The sequence below is a fragment of the Oncorhynchus mykiss genome, chromosome 5 (assembly GCF_013265735.2).
Source record: "Oncorhynchus mykiss isolate Arlee chromosome 5, USDA_OmykA_1.1, whole genome shotgun sequence".
In the NCBI taxonomy this organism is placed as follows: domain Eukaryota; kingdom Metazoa; phylum Chordata; class Actinopteri; order Salmoniformes; family Salmonidae; genus Oncorhynchus; species Oncorhynchus mykiss.
The window spans coordinates 71,586,496-71,605,729 of NC_048569.1; the positions used below are offsets into that span (position 1 = coordinate 71,586,496).

At 43.5% G+C, this 19,234-nt stretch overlaps 1 protein-coding gene across 3 annotated transcripts in view; it reads left to right on the forward strand.

The window, feature by feature from the left end:
• ralgps2 (Ral GEF with PH domain and SH3 binding motif 2) overlaps positions 1 to 19,234 on the forward strand; it is a 134,526-nt gene that overhangs the window by 33,843 nt on the left and 81,449 nt on the right. For 2 of the 3 annotated variants that reach the window (XM_021604203.2, XM_021604205.2), the window contains exons 2-4: positions 3,130 to 3,241; positions 3,574 to 3,678; positions 7,493 to 7,543. In XM_021604203.2, the coding sequence (XP_021459878.1) occupies positions 3,194 to 3,241; positions 3,574 to 3,678; positions 7,493 to 7,543 (204 nt within the window). In that variant the 5' untranslated portion in view covers positions 3,130 to 3,193. The remainder of the gene's footprint in view (positions 1 to 3,129; positions 3,242 to 3,573; positions 3,679 to 7,492; positions 7,544 to 19,234) is intronic. The other variant, XM_021604204.2, reaches the window with a different exon arrangement.

A 19,234-nucleotide genomic window follows, 5' to 3' on the forward strand; every position in this document is an offset into this window, starting at 1 on the left:
TCAACAGTGTTTATAGTGTTGTCTCTCCTCCCTGCTGCAGCGACCACCACAGAACATCAACAGTGTTTATAGTGTTGTGTCTCTCTCCTCCCTGCTGCAGCGACCACCACAGCACATCAACAGTGTTTATAGTGTTGTCTCTCCTCCCTGCTGCAGCGACCACCACAGAACATCAACAGTGTTTATAGTGTTGTGTCTCTCCTCCCTGCTGCAGCGACCACCACAGAACATCAACAGTGTTTATAGTGTTGTCTCTCCTCCCTGCTGCAGCGACCACCACAGAACATCAAGAGTGTTTATAGTGTTGTCTCTCCTCCCTGCTGCAGCGACCACCACAGAACATCAACAGTGTTTACCACACTGTCCATGTTGCTGAAGCTGCAACGTAATTACAAGTTCTGATACCAAAATCACTCATTTGTTTAGGAAAAACAATCCCTCAACTCTTGCTCTCTTTACGTGACATGTATGCATCACATGCATGTGACCAATAGGCTATAGGTCAGGCCCTATCATAATCGCATCAATAAATTGGTTATAATAAACTCAGAAAAATTACACATTGACAGAAAAATGGATGCAGAGGGCGTGACAAACTCAAAACGGGGGAATGTTCACTGGTTGCTCGGGAGGTAATGGGGAAGTCGGATGTGTGGAATAAATTTGACTAGTTGTGGAAAATACTGGAGATCAAGAAAAAGGACCAAGCACTGTGTGCATATTATGTGTGCCAAACGGGTGCTGTTAAATTATATTGTCATATTTCTGACCATTTGGAACAATGTAAACACATTTATTACAGCAAAGACTAAAAACATGGCATAAATTCCTATTTATTGTTTACGCTAATTATTCAATTTATTTTGTTTTAAAACTAAAATGCTTGATTGCATTTAAAATCATGACTGACTCATGCTGTGTGATGCCATGAACGAATGAATGATTGATTGGTACAGTAGCCTATATAACCATTGAAATATAGGCCTAAGTGAGTTACGGTATGCAGCCCGGTGGTGGTTTTTAAAGGCTGCTATCCTAAGCCTGCTAATTATGACATGACTTATGGTAATGATGATCATAATAACAATGAGATAAACAAATGGAGGGTTATTATAAATAGTTTTTCTGACAATTTGGAACAGTGTAAACAACACTAAATAAAAGTATAAATAATACCAGAGAGGCTGTTCTAATGGGGGGGGGGGGGGGGGGGGGGGTATAGCCTTTATTACAGCACAGCAAAGTATAACAGTAGACAGATTTGTGAAATAGTTTATCCGGCATGTAGTTGTGTGAGGCTTGGTGCTCACAGAATCAGTAGGCTATTAAACAAACTCAGTCTTTATTTCTGTATTTATTTATGGATGATTTATAAAGGCACTTTTGAACTTAAGCTATTGATTTTTAGACCTAATTAAGTTGGCTTCATCTCTCCTCACTTTGACAATCAAGGCAAGGGCTGTTTTCTCGTCTCGTAACTCTGCTGCTGCCTCTGCCACATTGTTCTCAACACCATTATGCTGGTTAACTTTGCTATTGTTCACACAGCGCATGGATGTTTCAGAACGGGGAACAGCAATCCAATGAGGGAGAAAGCAAGTTTTTAATCAAATAATATCATTTTTGGTAGTGTTTTCGCTCCAACCCCAGTTGTAACAAACCAGATTCAGTTTATGAACCAGCTAATTATTATAATGTGCTAGATTAGGGTTGGAGGGAAAACCTACAGGATAGTAGCTCTCCGGGAAGTGGGTTGGAGAGCCCTGGGATAGAGAACAGGGGAGGGGATTTAGAGGGACTTGTTAGGCCTGGCTGTTGAGTCAGGATGATGAGTCATTGTGTTTCCAGGGGCCCCAATCTTTCCTCTTCAACACTTCCCCTGCTACATGCCCCAACATGAGGCTTCATCCCTCTACCCCTCCTCTTCTCCATTCAGGAGCTGTCTGGTTCATCTCCGGATTGCTCAGAGGCAGGAACATCAGCTGATCCACACATTCCCAAATACAAAGCGCATTATCCAACAGTCTAACAGGCGATGCAATGTCGCTCGACCAACTGGGATCTAGGAGGGGGCGATGTGTTCATCAGAGCTCTGAGATGCTGTGTTAATGTGGACTCATCTCTGTGTGTGGCTCTACTTATCAGCAGCCAGATTAATAAATAAATATTTTTTTAGCCCTTTTCCTCTCCAATCTCGTGGTATCCAATTGGTAGTTAGTCTTGTCTCATTGCTGCAACTCCCGTACGGACTCGGGAGAGGCAACGGTCAAGAGCCATGCATCGCCCGAAAACACAACCCATCCAAACCCCACTTCTTCTTGACACAATGCCCACTTAACCCAGAAGCCAGCCGCACCAATGTGTCGGAGGAAACACCGTACACCTGGCAACCGTGTCAGCGTGCACTGCGCCTTGCTCTCCACAGGAGTCGCTAGTGCGCGATGGGACAAGGAAATCCCTGCCCGGCCAAACCCGGGTGACGCTGGGCCAGTTGTGCGCCGCCACATGGGTCTCCCGGTCGTGGCCGCCTGCGACAGAGCCTTGACTCGAACCCAGAATCTCTAGTGGCACAGCCTTAGACCACTGCACCACTTGGGAGGCCCAGCAGCCATATTTGTGTTTATGACGTGTGTTATAAAATATTTTTATGATGTCAGGAAAAGTGTATTTAATCAACCGGGTGTATTTTCTACACATTTTTCTACTCTGAGCCTTGGAGTGGTTGTTTCCCTTGCTCTGCATGGGTAACGCTGCTTCGAGGGTGGCTGTTGTCGTTGTGTTCCTGGTTCAAGCCAAGGGAGTAGCGAGGAGAGGGACGGAAGCTATACTGAATATCCAATAGTCAAAGGTTAATGAAATACAAATGGTATAGAGAGAAATAGTCATATTTATACCGTAGCAACAATCTTTCTCGTCTCTGCTCATCCTTCTCGTCTCATGTGTTTCTCTCTCGTTCTCGTCTATCTCTCTCCACATCTGAAGTGAATTTCTTACCCGTTTCATCCACAAGGTGGCACTGTTGATCCAGGGTCTGATAAATTTAGCATTAGATTTTTACATTTTAGTCATTTAGCAGACATGGGTTTACATGTAGTTTCTCCTTGTCATTGTAATTGTTTGTGTCTCCAGAGTGCGCACACTGAGGATGAGGATGAGGAGTGGTCTCCTGCACTAACAGACTGATGGTGTGGGAATGATGGACCTCCCCAATGGCCAATCAGGCATCACAACTGCCTCTGAGGTGAGACACACACCTTTTATCCCCTAAACTCCTTACATTCTAATTATAAATTTTGGCAATGAAGCCCTTTATCTACTTCCCCAGAGTTAGATGAACTCGTAGATACCGTTTTTAGTACATAAAGGAAGTAGAAAAGGCCTCTTGCCAAAATCCTGAAGTATCCCTTTAATTTCTGTGTCCGTGCAGGGCTTGAACATAAGTGCACTGTAGTGTTCCCCCAGGAGAGTGTTTGGGAAACACTACTATAAAGAGCATTGTGGGTGTCAATCAAATCCCTATTCCTTTGAGCTTTTAGTTTCCCATGTTCCCTGTCCTAACGTGCATGTCTCCAGAAGAGCAGCAGCTCAGAGTCTCTCAGTGAGAAGGGTTCTGAACTAAAGAAGAGTTTTGATGCCGTCGTCTTCGATGTCCTGAAGGTCACCCCGGAGGAGTATGCAGTAAGTAGCTACCTATCCAACATATTGTGTTTGTGTGTGTAAGGAATATGACTTATGTGACCGTGAGACACGAGGGAAGGGGAATGACAATGATGCATCTTGGACAGTCTTTTAGAAGGTGGTGTAAGTGGGTGAGTTCAGTAAGAATTGATGTGTGTTGGCAGGAGGGGACACTCGCCCTAATTTCCTCTGACATGCTCAATAGAACAAGGCCTATCTAAAAGCTACAGCTCCCAGCCTCAGATGGATCAAAACAGTCTGCCTTAATATCCTAGACAGTCAGTTTCCATGACGTCAGACAACATAAACCAGCTCACTGCGTATTATAGACGATCACTCTGTAGAGTATAACGAATGGCCTGTCATTTACCTGCTTTTCCCTGAAAAGCCAAAGCGCTGTATATTATTTATTGGAGATTTAAATCCAATGTCTGACTGTTTTTTCTGCAGGCAGTACGGTTAGAGCATTACTGCAACGCAGCTGTTTTTTGATGTGATTTAGTGCAGCAGCTCTTTATTGCTGACACAGGTCCTCTGGTTAAGTATTTAGGAAGGTTCCATACTCTATGTTCTAGGCATAACTCTAGTTTGAGCCACTCTTCTCACTGTTGGGAGTCCTCTCCCCTGCCTTGCACTACCCAGCTAGACAGACAGGGAGCACTACCCTTTCATGTTCAAAGATCAAATAGGGGGTGCTTATATTTGTCCTGTTTCACAAATGTGAGAGTGTGTAACCTGTACGAGTGTATGGTGTGAAATGGAAATGTGTTTTTTGTATATCCCACTCTACCTGAGACACCGGAGCAATGCCACGGTAGCGAAATTACGATTTAGGAGCTCTAATGCTATAATTTTATAACCAGCCAAACTGCCAAACTGTCTTAATCAGGGTAATTGTTTTAAATGTATTTCAAACAAATTTCAAAGTTTAACAAACCATACAAGTACTACTTTTATAATTTCCACTGAAAAATGTACATAAACTAATTTAGTGGAACATCTGTGCAGAATTAATCTAAAATCTCTCTCCGGGTTGTATGCGACCACGTTTTCCTAAAACTAGATATCCGCTCCGAATTAAGATTCATAGGTGTCTGCAGAAAGAATGGGGTGTCAACTATGACATGGCACCTTGAGTTTGAAAATATATATTTTGATTATTAAGGAAGTGAAGTGAATTTACACCCGATAATGGAATTACATCATGGGTCCCTCATCTGTACGATACCGAAATGCATAATTATGAATATCAATGACATTCTCAAGTTTGGATAACACAGTAGAGTACAGTACAATCCAGCAGAGTAGAGTTCAGTGCTGTAGATAATACACTTATGTGAGAACAAAAATATAAACGCAACGTGCAACAATTTAAGATTTTACTGCGTTGAAGTTCATATAAGGATATTAGTCTACTGAAATAAATAAATTAGGCCCTAATCTATGGATGACTTGGAGTACAGATGTACATCTGTTGGTCACTGACCCCCCCCCCCCCCCCCGAGGCCCATGGCTTGACAATGGGCCTCGGGATCTCGTAACGGTATCTCAGTAACTAACTGGTCGGTCAACCATTACTTGTTATTTCTGTAAACTTTTAACCTCTCATGAGAGAGAGAAATGAGAAAATATCTTAAAAATGCTAATGGAATTACAAGGGAATCTTAATCTTAAAGAATGTGAACAATTTCTCAAACTAAATAGAAGTGTTGATAATAGTTTCACTTCATAATTATTGTTTTGATGTATTTCTGATAGCCTTTGGCTTTTTCTGGTAGATGTTTTCTGAGACCCCTTTTCCATCTGTTTATCCAGAAATCCAAGTCTTTACTTAAGCCACATTTTTTTGGTATGGAAATGGTTGAAAAATGTATCTACAGTTGAAGTCGGAAGTTTACATACACTTAGGTTGGAGTCATTAAAACTTGTTTTTCAACCACTCCACAAATGTCTTGTTAACAAACTGTAGTTTTTGCAAGTCGGTTAGGACATCTACGTTGTGCATGACACAAGTAATTTTTCCATAATTGTTTACAGACAGATTATTTCACTGTGCCTTTAAACAGCTTGGAAAATTCCAGAAAATGATGTCATGGCTTAAGACGCATCTGATAGGCTAATTGACATAATTTGAGTCAATTGGAGGTGTACCTGTGGATGTATTTCAAGGCCTACCTTCACACTCAATGCCTCTTTGTTTGACATCATGAGAAAATCAAAAGAAATAGCCAAGACCGCATAAAAAAAAATTGGAGACCTCCCACAAGTTTGGTTCATCCTTGGGAGCAATTTCCAAACGTCTGAAGGTACCACGTTCATCTGTACAAACAATAGTACGCAAGTATAAACACCATGGGACCACGCAGCTGTCATACCACTCAGGAAGGAGACGCGTTCTGTCTCCTAGAGATGAACGTACTTTGGTGTGAAAAGTGCAAATCAATCCCAGATCAACAGCAAAGGACGTTGTGATGATGCTGCAGGAAACAAGTACAAAAGTATCTATATCCACAGTAAAACAAGTCCTATATCGACATAACCTGAAAGGACGCTCGGCAAGGAAGAAGCCACTGCTGCAAAACCACCATAAAAAATCCAGACTACGGTTTGCAACTGCACATGGGGACAAAGATCACACTTTTTGGAGAAATGTCCTCTAGTCTGATGAAACAAAAATAGAACTGTTTGGCCATGATGACCATAACAATGGAGGAAAAAGGGGGAGTCTTGCAGGTAGAAGAACACCATCCCAACCGTGAATCACCAGGGGTGGCAGCATCATGTTGTGGGGGTGCTTTGCTGCAGGAGGGACTGGTGCACTTCACAAAATAGATGGCATCATGAGGAAGTAAATTATGTGGATATATTGAAGCAACATCTCAAGATGTCCGTCAGGAAGTTAAAGCTTGGATGCAAATGGGTCTTCCAAATGGACTATGACCCCATCCATACTTCCAAAGCTGTGGCAAAATGGCTTAAGGACAACAAAGTCAAGGTATTGGAGTGGCCATCACAAATCCCTGACCTCAATCCTATAGAGAATTTGTGGGCAGAACTGAAAGCATGTGCGAGTAAGGAGGCCTACAAACCTGACTCCGTTACACCAGCTCTGTCAGGAGGAATGGGCCAAAATTCACCCAACTTATTGTGGGAAGCTCGTGGAATGCTACCTGACACGCTTGACCCAAGTTAAACAATTTAAAGACCTTACACTCAATTAGCATTTGGTAGCATGTAAACTTCTGACCCACTGGAAATGTGATGAAAGAAACAAAAGCTGAAATAAATCATTCTCTACTATTATTCTGACATTTTACATTCTTAAAATAAAGTGGACATCTGAACTGACCCAAGAACTGGGATTATTACTCTGAATAAATGTCAGGAATTGTGAAAAACTGAATTTAAATGTATTTGGCTAAGGTGTATGTAAACTTCCGACTTCACATGTATGCCTTCATTTCCCAAAAATGTTTTTTTTAGCATTCATTTGACACCCAATTTGATATGCCCTTATTAACTTCACGTGTTGGTGCTCGTGGGTCCTTTTCGATGAAAATGCCCTTGAGTGCCTTTCTCAATGGCAGATCGACATATTTTTGAACTAGCTGTAACCGCTATGCTACTTCTCCCCAAAATATGGGATTTCTCCTGGTTATTCTGGAAATATTGAATAAAGTTTGGAAAGCACTGCAATGATGTCTGGTCAACTCTTCATTCCAAATCTGTGGCCCAAATTACAGCTCCGCATCTCCCATTCTCCCCTCTCTCTCTGTCTTCTTTCTTTGTCTTGTCTCTCTGTCTCTTTCTCCAGGGTCAGATCACACTCATGGACGCTCCAGTGTTCAAAGCCATCCAGCCTGAGGTGCGTTACAGTACAGGACCGTCTGTTTTTTCCCTGCTTCTCCTCTTACACACTTCAAACACACACACACACAAGCATATGTTTTACTATCCTTTTGGGGAACTGTTTTCCCTAATCCTAACCTTACCCCTAAACTTAAATAGCCTTTGTCCTCGTGAGGATGTGCACAATGTTTAACTATCCTTGCGGGGACTTCTGGGGATTTCCAGTACCCATGAGGATAGTAATACATGCCCACACACATACACACACACACACACACACACACCAACTCTCTCACCCTTAAATGGCCTCTGTGAAAGCCGGTGTGTGCGTGTATGCGCTTCCTCTCTGTAGCCTTGTTAAAGGAGTTGACAGGCCTCAGGGCTAACAAGTGTTTAGGTTTGGCCACAGCCGACCAGTTGAAGCAGCAACCACACCACCACCGCTGTGGCCAGATGCAACTAGGAATCACTCTTGGTTCTGATTGGTTAGCAGTGTAGGCCTCTTCATTCCGCCTATGCTCAAGCTACATTTGGCCCTTGTTTAAGTTAGAAATTGAAGTAAGGATTTATTTCAATCCTTAAAGAGTATACCTCTTCGGGATTGGTGTCCCGTCCATGGGACGGTTCAGCTAATGTAGGCTAATGCGATTAGCATGAGGTTGTAAGTAACAAGAACATTTCTCAGGACATAGATATATCTGATATGGGCAAAAAGCTTAAATTCTTGTTAGTCTTAACTGCACTGTCCAATTAACAGTAGCTATTAGTGAAATAATACCATGCTATTGTTTGTGGGGAGTGCACAATTTTGAACATAAAGTTACAAATAAACAAATTAGGCACATTTGGGCAGTCTTGATACAACATTTTGAACAGAAATGCAATGGTTCATTGGATCAAGTTAACACTTTGCGCATGCACTGCGGCCATCTAGTGGCAAATCTAAATTGCAACTGGCCTGGAATAATACATTATGGCCTTTCTCTTGCATTTCAAAAATACAAAATAACGTTAGATTATTTTTCTTTTACCAGATCTATTGTGTTATTCTCCTACGTTACTTTCACATTTCCACAAACTTCAGTGTTTCCTTTCAAATGGTACCGAGAATATGGTACCGTCCTTGCGGATCCTTAACCTGTAGTGACACCCCATCCCGTGAACGGGACCGTTATCATCTGACACTAATTAGCATAACGCAACGGACATAAATCTTCCTAGAAAATCTTCCTATTCATGAAAATCACAAGTGAAATATATTGGAACACAGCTTAGTATTTTGTTAACCTCTAGCGTCTACCCATCCCGAATCCGGGATCGTGAATACAGACTCAAGCTCATTACCATAACGCAACGCTAACTATTCATGAAAATCGCAAATGAAATGAAATAAATATGCTAGCTCTCAAGCTTAGCCTTTTGTTAACAACACTGTCATCTCAGATTTTCAAAATATTATTTTCAACCATAGCAAAACAAGCATTTGTGTAAGAGCATTTAGCGTAGCATTTAGCGTAGCATTTAGCGTAGCATTTAGCGTAGCATTCAGCGTGCAACATTTTCACAAAAACAAGAAAAGCCTTCAAATAAAATAATTTACCTTTTGAAGAACTTCAGATGTTTTCAATGAGGACACTCAGTTAGATAGCAAATGTTCAGTTTTTCCAAAAATATTCTTTGTGTATTAGAAATCGGTGATACAGCCCGACAGGATGCTCTCGATTGCTGCTGCGCCTTCTTCACGATGCTGTCTGTGTGGGTGGACCAATTCCGTTTGTCTGTGATGTGTACGCCGAGGAACTTCAAACTTACTACCCTCTCCACCACTGTTCCATCGATGTGGATAGGGGGGTGCTCCTTCTGCTGTTTCCTGAAGTCCACAATCATCTCCTTAGTTTTGTTGACGTTGAGTGTGAGGTTATTTTCCTGACACCACACTCCAAGGGCCCTCACCTCCTCCCTGTATGCCGTCTCGTCGTTGTTGGTAATCAAGCCTACCACTGTTGTGTCGTCCGCAAACTTGATGATTGAGTTGGAGGCGTGCGTGGCCACGCAGTCGTGGGTGAACAGGGAGTACAGGAGAGGGCTCAGAACGCACCCATGTGGGGCCCCAGTGTTGAGGATCAGCGGGGTGGAAATGTTGTTGCCTACCCTCACCACCTGGGGGCGGCCCGTCAGGAAGTCCAGTACCCAGTTGCACAGGGCGGGGTCGAGACCCAGGGTCTCGAGCTTGATGACGAGCTTGGAGGGCACTATGGTGTTAAATGCTGAGCTGTAGTCGATGAACAGCATTCTCACATAGGTATTCCTCTTGTCCAGATGGGTTAGGGCAGTGTGGTTGCGATTGCGTCGACTGTGGACCTATTGGGGCGGTAAGAAAATTGGAGTGGGTCTAGGGTGTCAGGTAGGGGGGAGTAGTCTCTCTCTCAGCACTTCATGATGACGGAAGTGAGTGCTACGGGGCGGTAGTCGTTTAGCTCAGTTACCTTAGCTTTCTTGGGAACAGGAACAATGGTGGCCCTCTTGAAGCATGTGGGAACAACAGACGGGGATAGGGATTGATTGAATATGTCCGTAAACACACCAGCCAGCTGGTCTGCGCATGCTCTGAGGGCGCGGCTGGGGATGCCGTCTGGGCCTGCAGCCTTGCGAGAGTTGACACGTTTAAATGTTTTCCTCACGTCGGCTGCATTGAAGGAGAGTCCGCATGTTTCAGTTGCGGGCCGTGTCAGTGGCACTGTATTGTCCTCAAAGCGGGCAATAGCCTACGGCTATTCTTCAACATAAATGCGTAAAACTACGTCACAATGCTGTAGACACCTTGGGGAATACGTAGAAGGCGTAAGCTCGTTGATGGTACATTCACAGCTGAATAGGGAGTCATTGGAACGCAGTGTTTTCAAAACCTGGGGCACTTCCTGATTGGATTTTTCTCAGGCTTTTGCCTGCAATATCAGTTCTGTTTTACTCACAGACAATATCTTTACAGTTTTGGAAATGTTAGTGTTTTCTATCCAAAGCTGTCAATTATATGCATATTCTAGCATCTTTTCCTGACAAAATATCCCGTTTAAAACGGGATAGTTTTTTTTTCTCCAAAAATGAAAATACTACCCTCTAACTCAGAGGTTTTAAGAGGTTTTAAATCTGCAAGACTTGAACATGGTTGTTTAGCAATGATCAACAACCAGTTTGACAGAGCTTGAAGAATTTTTAAAAGAATAATGGGCAAATATTGTACAATCCAGTGTGCAAAGCTCTTAGACTTACCCAGAATGCCTCGAAGCTGTAACCACTGCCAAATGTGATTCAAACATGTATTGACTCAGGGGTGTGAATACTTATGTAAATGAGACATTTTCAATACATTCGCAAACATTTAATTTTGTCATAATGGGGTATTGTGTGTCGATGGGTTAGTGAAAAACAAATCTAATTTTGAATGTGTGGAATAAGTCAAGGGGTATGACTAGTTTCTGAAGGCACTGTACATTTACTGTTCTTTTTGACAAATCTGTTAACGAAATCTGACAATACTTTGGATACATTCAGTAACATGATAAGAATATTCCTGGAAAATGTGGAGTAGGTGCAACATAAGCCAACTAATTGGCTAGTTCGATTGAGAGGACTAACTGGTTTCCCTAAGTGGCCACAAGAATGCACTGTTCCTAAGTAATTTCAATGCACTTTTATGACTCAAAGAGGAGTCTTCCACTTTAAGGTGCTTTGTGGAGCTCTCCAAGCTGTGCTGTTGAGGAACTAGAGCAAGCGCACTTGTAGTTTTTTTGGTTTGGAAAACTACACTATCCCCACCCTCACACAGCCACTGTAGTTTGCGCAATCCAAAAAATAGTAAATTATCCATTGCAATCTGGGTCAGGTGGGCATAATTTGAAATCATATTCCATTGCCAACATGACTAGCTAACTTATAAAATACAACATTAGTGTAAGACTTTCACAATGCAATTCAGGGAAACCGATCGTAGTTTTGGTGCGCATAGAAATGCGTCATTCAGGTGTGTGTGGCGTGCCAAATTTTCTTCACAATAGACAAACCGGCTCTTTCTGTTCAGAACAACCCAGGGTATGAGGCCATGTCATCTTGTCACTGTACATCAAGCATAGTGATCATAAACATTGATTGTATAGATATGGAAATGTTAAGTGCACATTTGGACTCACAGGTGTTTGGCTAGCTTGTATGACATCAAAGCGGTATTTATTATAATCCTCAATCTCATCTTTCAAAATACATGGAGTACTCTTAATTTACAGAATTTCCCTTACTCAGGCAACCAAAAATGTGCTAAAGTTGCCCAATTAGTGTGAGGGATTGGGGCAACTTGTCACGTGAGGTGCTCAAGTTCAGTTCGGCTAACAGTCAAATCCCATAAAGCACTGTGAAGCGCAAAGCCAGAGCTCTGTCATGTATAGCATGTTACTGTACTGCCACTGCGTTCCAATTTAGGCATTTGTTAGTGCCCAAATCTGCAATTTTCAACCCATACACGAGGAAAAGGTTAAGAATATGATCATGATTAAGGTTGGTGGTCAAAATGGATTTGTTGCTAGCCTGTATGGTGGGACATGTCTGGCTGCCTGAGCCCTCCTTTGAATCACCTTCCAATGAAAGGCAGTTTTACTGTTGTCTCTGTTGGGGCCATTCCACAGCTCTGCTACCGAAGGATTTATAGAGACTAACATGCCCTTGTTTTCTGTTCTGCTTGACTGCACACAGACTGACTGACTGAGCTTTATAAGGCATTTGATGATCTCTCCTCACATTGAAACCCAATGTAGTGCTCTGGGCCCTTCGCTTTTATGAGTGCTGGAGAGGGAGATGGAAGGAGGGGAGAACAGTAGAGGGAGATGGGGAATATGAGGAAAAGAGGATGGAGGGAGAACAGAAGTGACATTAAATAAGGTGAAAGTTGGGGGGGCAGGGAAGAGGGCGACAGGGGTAAGTGGGATGGATGGAAAGGAAAGAGCAGAGTGACCCTGTGTCTGTTGGCACAGACCGAGGCTCTTACTGCTCTGTTTCTCTCTGATCGTGTGTGAAATATCTCCGTAATACAGAGGCATCGCTGAGCTGACATCAGCTGCAATTTGTACTCCTGTCACTCCTTCTACTCACATCTAGAATGGGGGAAAAAATGTGTCTGTGTCCTGTTATATCACTCAGTGGTTTATCTGAATGTATGAATATGGTGAATGGGATGTAGTTTGTCTGTCACATTAAAATACTGAGTTTATCTTTTAGTGTCCTTTTAAATGATGTCATGTTATGATACTGAAATGTATTGTCCTTCTGCTACCACTCTGGAAACAAGCCACGACTAGAGCCTGATCTCTGACTGTTTCTCACAGCGGCCAAATCCTTACTGGAGATTTTTTGGGGAACTCTCTCATTGACGGCAGTACAAATAAGTCAGTTATGCAAGTTTGGGTTGAAAATCTCATTGAAGAATTTTAATGGTACATGACATGGCACGTAGCAATGAAAGTAGGGCTGTGACGATACCAGTATCAATTTTTTTTTCTTGTCAACAATGAAACCTCCAAACTCTTTGGTCCTTGTAAAAACCTAGCGTATGTGAAATATTGTGTGCTATAGCTTGGAAAATAAATATATGTGACTCTGACATGTTTGTTTCCAACATTAGGGCTGTTTTCTGAAAGAAGTTAAATCAGCGCAGTGTTTTGTTTCCTTGCCGCAATACTAACGAGTCTTGCAATACTGGTATCGTGCCAGCCCTAAATGAAAGCTGATACTACTAATATTAATAACTTTGTCCAAACTAAGACTTGGCACACTACATGGAAGTCTGTTTTCCATGACGTGATGCCTTGAAAGTCTTATCCAGACCAGTGATGCACTAGTTTAACCGTTTAACCGTGGATCACTTATTATCTTTGGTCTGTCTCAACTGTACCTTTTTCTCACAACACCAGACCCTCTAAGACATTAATGTTGACGTCTTGCATGAACTCAGCAAATAAAGTAACGTCCTCTCATTGTCAACTGTTTATTTTCAGCAAACTTAACATGTGTAAGTATTTGTATGAACATAAGATTCAACAACTGAGACAAACTGAACAAGTTCCACAGACATGTGACTAACATAAATTGAATAATGTGTAACTGAAAAAATGGGGGGTCAAAATCAAAAGTAACAGTCAGTATCTGGTGTGGCCACCAGCTGCATTAAGTACTGCAGTGCATCTCCTCCTCATGGACGGCACCAGATTTGCCAGTTCTTGCTGTGAGATGTTACCCCACTCTTCCACCAAGGCACCTACAAGTTCCCAGACATTTCTGAGAGGGAATGGCCCTAGCCCTCACCCTCCGATCCACCAGGTCCCAGACGTGCTCAATGGTATTGAGATCTGGGTTTTTTGCTGGCCATGGCAGAACACTGACATTCCTGTCTTGCAGATAATCTCCCACAGAACGAGTTGACGGCTGATTGCATTGTCATGCTGGAGGGTCGTGTCAGGATGAGGCTGCAGGAAGGGTACCACATGAGGGAGGAGGATGTCTTCCCTGTAACGCACAGCGTTGAGATTACCTGCAATGACAACAAGCTCAGTCCGATGATGCTGTGACACACCACCCCAGACCATGACGGACCCTCCACCTCCAAATCGATGCCGCTCCAGAGTACAGGCCTCGGTGTAACGCTCATTCCTTTGACGATAAACGCAAATCCGACCATCACCCCTGGTGAGACAAAACCACGACTCGTAGTTAAGAGCACTTTTTGCCAGTCCTGTCTGGTCCAGCGACGGTGGGTGTGTGCCCATAGGCGACGTTGTTGCCTGTGACGTCTGGTGAGGACCTGCCTTACAACTGGCCTACAAGCCCTCAGTCCAGCCTCTCTCAGCCTATTGCTGACAGTCTGAGCACTGATGGAGGGATTGTGCGTTCCTGGTGTAACTCAGGCAGTTGTTGTTGCCATCCTGTACCTGTCATGCAGGTGTGATGTTTGTATGTACCGATCCTGTGCAGGTGTTGTTACATCTGGTCTGCCACTGCGAGGACGATCAGCTGTCCGTCCTGTCTCCCTTTAGCGCTGTCTTAGGCTTCTCACAGTACGGACATTGCCATTTATTGCCCTGGCCACATCTGCAGTCCTCATGCCTCCTTGCAGCATGCCTAAGGCATGTTCACGCAGATGAGCAGGGACCCTGGGCATCTTTCTTTTGGTGTTTTTCAGAGTCCGTAGAAAGGCCTCTAGTGTCCTAAGTTTTCATAACTGTGATCTTAATTTCCTATCATCTGTAAGCTGTTAGTGTCTTAACGACTGTTCCACTGGTGCATATCCATTAATTGTTTATGGTTCATTGAACAAGCATGGGAAACAGTGTTTAAACCCTTTACAATGAAGCTTTGTGAGGTTATTTGGATTTTTACGAATTATCTTTGAAAGACCGGGCCCAGAGAAAGGGACGTTTTCATTTTTTGCTGAGTTTATAATTAGTAATGAACAAATAAGTAACTTTTTCCTACCAATATTTTAAGCTGTCCTGGTCATTGGTTACGCTGTAATGATGCTTTTATAACAGTGTTTATGAATGCTATGACCCTTATTGGGAAAGCAGGCAGCAGAGCTATCTAGCCGTTATTGCTGTGTCTGCCTTTGTGGGATTACAGCAGACATGACTATTATGGTTGTGATGCAATATGCATGAACTGACATGGAACAGGTGGATGGAGGTGAGCCTGGAATGAAGGCTTCTCCCTAGAGGCAGCAGGAGATGTGGAGCTAGATGGTGCTACTCACAACCAAGCCACATAGAGAATAATGTAATGATGGACTGTTTTATCTGTAGTACTGTGTCTTCTCTTAGATGGCCATGTCTACCTGTCCAGTAGAACAGGGAATCATCCTCCATCTATTCATCATGTGTCCTGCTCTGAATGATTCATCTCACGGTGTTCTCCCCGGTATCAGTGGTAGCTGGTAGGCTATAGGAGGAAGAAGAAGAAAATGACAGCGACATCCAGGTCTGTCTCCCTCAACAGCTGCTGGAGCTGCTTTCTGGGAAATGGAAAAATGTTACAAAAATAAAGACTGGTTCATAGAGAGGGAGGAAAGGGGAGAGGGATGGAGAGAAGAGGGAAAGAAAAGTTGTTGAGCTGCTGAAACATGTAACTGAAGCAATGTCTAGTCTAGTTTACAAGTGTTGTTAAATTCAAAGTTAGTTCTAGCAGAGGCCCGTGTTTTTTGTTTTGCTTAGAGGAGTGTGACATGGGTCTGACTGGATCCTGGCTGGAGAATGGGCAATGGTACAGAGGGGAGAGGATACTCCGGTAGAGGCTGCAGACAGACCCCCTGGCTCAGGAGATGGGCGATGCCCCACTAGACAATTAAATTTACAATATCAAACAAGATAATATAAATCATAAGTCAGTTATGTATATTCTTCTGTCACCTGCAGATATCACCTCATCCTCTTGTATCTCTGTCCTCTCTCTCTCTCCCCCCCACCCTCCATCTCTCTGTAGCTCCGTCTCGCTCCATATGCTCAGTAATGGCTGTCTGTTCTGGGGCTGAAACATGAACAGAACATGAGAGGAAAATAGTAATGTTTTTTACCCTGTGGTTACATAAACAGCATTAGAAGTAAATTATGTTTTGTCAGGAAGAGATTGTTTTGGCTTGTAAGGAAGCGGCATCACTGACATTTTAATACGTACCACTGAGATGTATGCCACCACACACAGACACTCACTGGAAATAGAATACACACTCAACTTCTAGTTTAAACATGGCACACACACAGGCAGTGTGTTGCTTTTAAAAACAGAGTTTATTTGAGTAGAGCATTTCAGCTTACTGTGTGTACTATTTTACTGCTTACTGTGTGTTTACTTACTGTGTGTCCACTCATGTTGTTCCTCTCCTACCATTTTATGAGCCATGACATTACCTGTGTGGAAAAGTGAACAGGGCCTGGTTTCCCTCTAGCGATGGAACTTTCCCTCAATATGATTGAAATAGGCCTATAGCCTATTGTTTATAAACTGAGTGTACAAAACATTAAAATCAAATTTGATTTGTCACATACACATGGTTAGCAGATGTTAATACGAGGGTAGCGAAATGCTTGTGCTTCTAGTTCCGACAATGCAGTAATAACCAACAAGTAATCTAACCTAACAATTCCACAACTACTACCTTATACACAGAAGTGTAATGGGATAAAGAATATTTACATAAAGATATATAAATGAGTGATGGTACAGAACGGCATAGGCAAGATGCAGTAGATGGTATCGAGTACAGTATATACATATGAGAATATAATGTTGACATACCCTACATTACTCATAAGTGGCATTGTTTAAAGTGGCTAGTGATACATTTTTTACATCAATTTCCATTATTAAAGTGAGCTGGAGTTGAGTTAATATGTTGGCAGCAGCCACTCAATGTTAGTGGTGGCTGTTTAACAGTCTGATGGCCTTGAGATAGAAGCAGTTTTTCAGTCTCTCGGTCCCTGCTTTGATGCACCTGTACTGACCTCGCCTTCAGGATGATAGCGGGGTGAACAGGCAGTGGCTCAGGGGGTTGTTGTCCTTGATGATCTTTATGGCCTTCCTGTGACATCGGGTGGTGTAGGTGTCCTGGAGGGCAGGTAGTTTGCCCCCGGTGATTCGTTGTGCAGACCTCACTACCCTCTGGAGAGCCTTACGGTTGTGGGCGCAGCAGTTGCCATACCAGGCGGTGATACAGCCCGACAGGATGCTCTTGATTGTGCATCTGTAGAAGTTTTGAGTGCTTTTGGTGACGAGCTGAATTTCTTCAGCCTCCTGAGGTTGAAGAGGCGCTGCTGCGCCTTCTTCACAACGCTGTCTGTGTGGGTGGACCAATTCAGTTTGTCCTCTCCACTACTCTCCCTCTGCTGTTTCCTGAAGTCCACAATCATCTCCTTTTTTGTTGACGTTGAGTGTGAGGTTACTTTCCTGAAGTCCACACTCTGAGGGCCCTCACCTCCTCCATGTAGGCTGTCTCGTTGTTGTTGGTAATCAAGCCTACCACTGTAGTGTTGTCCGCAAACTTGATGATTGAGTTGGAGGCGTGCATTGCCACTCAGTCGTGGGTGAACAGGGAGTACAGGAGAGGGCTCAGAACGCACCCCTGTGGGGCCCCAGTGTTGAGGATCAGCGGGGTGGAGATGTTGTTACCTACTCTCACCACCCGGGGGCGGCCCGTCAGGAAGTCCAGTACCCAGTCGCACAGGGTGGGGTCGAGACCCAGGGTCTCGAGCTTGATGACGAGTTTGGAGGGTACTATGGTGTTAAATGCTGAGCTGTAGTCGATGAACAGCATTCTCACATAGGTATTCCTCTTGTCCAGATGGGTTAGGGCAGTGTGGTTGCGATTGCGTCGACTGTGGACCTATTGGGGCGGTAAGAAAATTGGAGTGGGTCTAGGGTGTCAGGTAGGGGAGAGTAGTCTCTCTCTCAGCACTTCATGATGACGGAAGTGAGTGCTACGGGGCGGTAGTCGTTTAGCTCCGTTACTTAGCTTTCTTGGGATTAATTGAATATGTCCGTAAACACACCAGCCAGCTGGTTTGCGCATGCTCTGAGAACGCGGCTGGGGATACCGTCTGGGTCCGCAGCCTTGCGAGGGTTAACACGTTTAAATGTTTTACTCACGTCGGCTGCATTGAAGGAGAGTCCGCAGGTTTTGGTAGCGGGCCGTGTGAGTGGCGCACTGTGTTGTCCTCAGAGCGTGCAAAGAAGTTATTTAGTCTGTCTGGGAGCAAGACTTCCTGGTCTGCGACGGGGCTGGTTTTCTTTTTGTATTCCGTGATTGACTGTAGACCCTGCCACATTCCTTGTGTCTAAGCCGTTGAATTGCAACTCTACTTTGTCTCTATACTGACGCTTAGCTTGTTTGATTGCCTTGCGGAGGGAATAGCTACACTGTTTTGATTTGGTCATGTTTCCGGTCACTTTGCCCTGGTTAAAAGCAGTGGTTTGCGCTTTCAGTATCGCGCAAATGCTGCCATCAATCCACAGTTTCTGGTTTGGGAATGTTTTAATAGTTGCTGTGGGTACGACATCGCCGATGCACTTTCTATTGAACTCTCTCACTGAATCAGCGTATTCGTCAATGTTGTTTGTCGCAATGCGGAACATAACCCAATCCACGTGATCGAAGTAGTCATGAAGTGTGGAATTAGATTGGTCGGACCAGCGTTGAACATACCCGAGCGCGAGAGCTTCTTATTTTAGTTTCTGTCTGTAGGCTGGAAGCAACAAAATGGAGTCAGTGTCAGCTTTTCTGAAAGGAGGGCGGGGGAGGGCCTTGTATGCGTTGCGGAAGTTAAAATAATAATGATCCAGGGTTTTACCAGCCCTGGTTTCGCAATCGATATGCTGATAAAATTTAGGGAGTCTTGTTTTCAGATTAGCCTTGTTAAAATCCCCAGCTACAATGAATGCAGCCTCAGGATATGTGGTGTTGTGTCTTTGGCTCTGCCGGATTAAGTGATATGACATGCTATTCTATAAAATCATTTCTCCGTAATTAATAACACCTGATTGAGCTAATCATGTAAATGTAATTAACCAAAGAGTCGGGCACCACAAAATAATATTTATAGAGCTGTTATCTTCCGAATAAACTCTTAAAGACCTAGTAATATTTTACTTCAGACTCATAATCTGAAAGTTGTAAATTCTT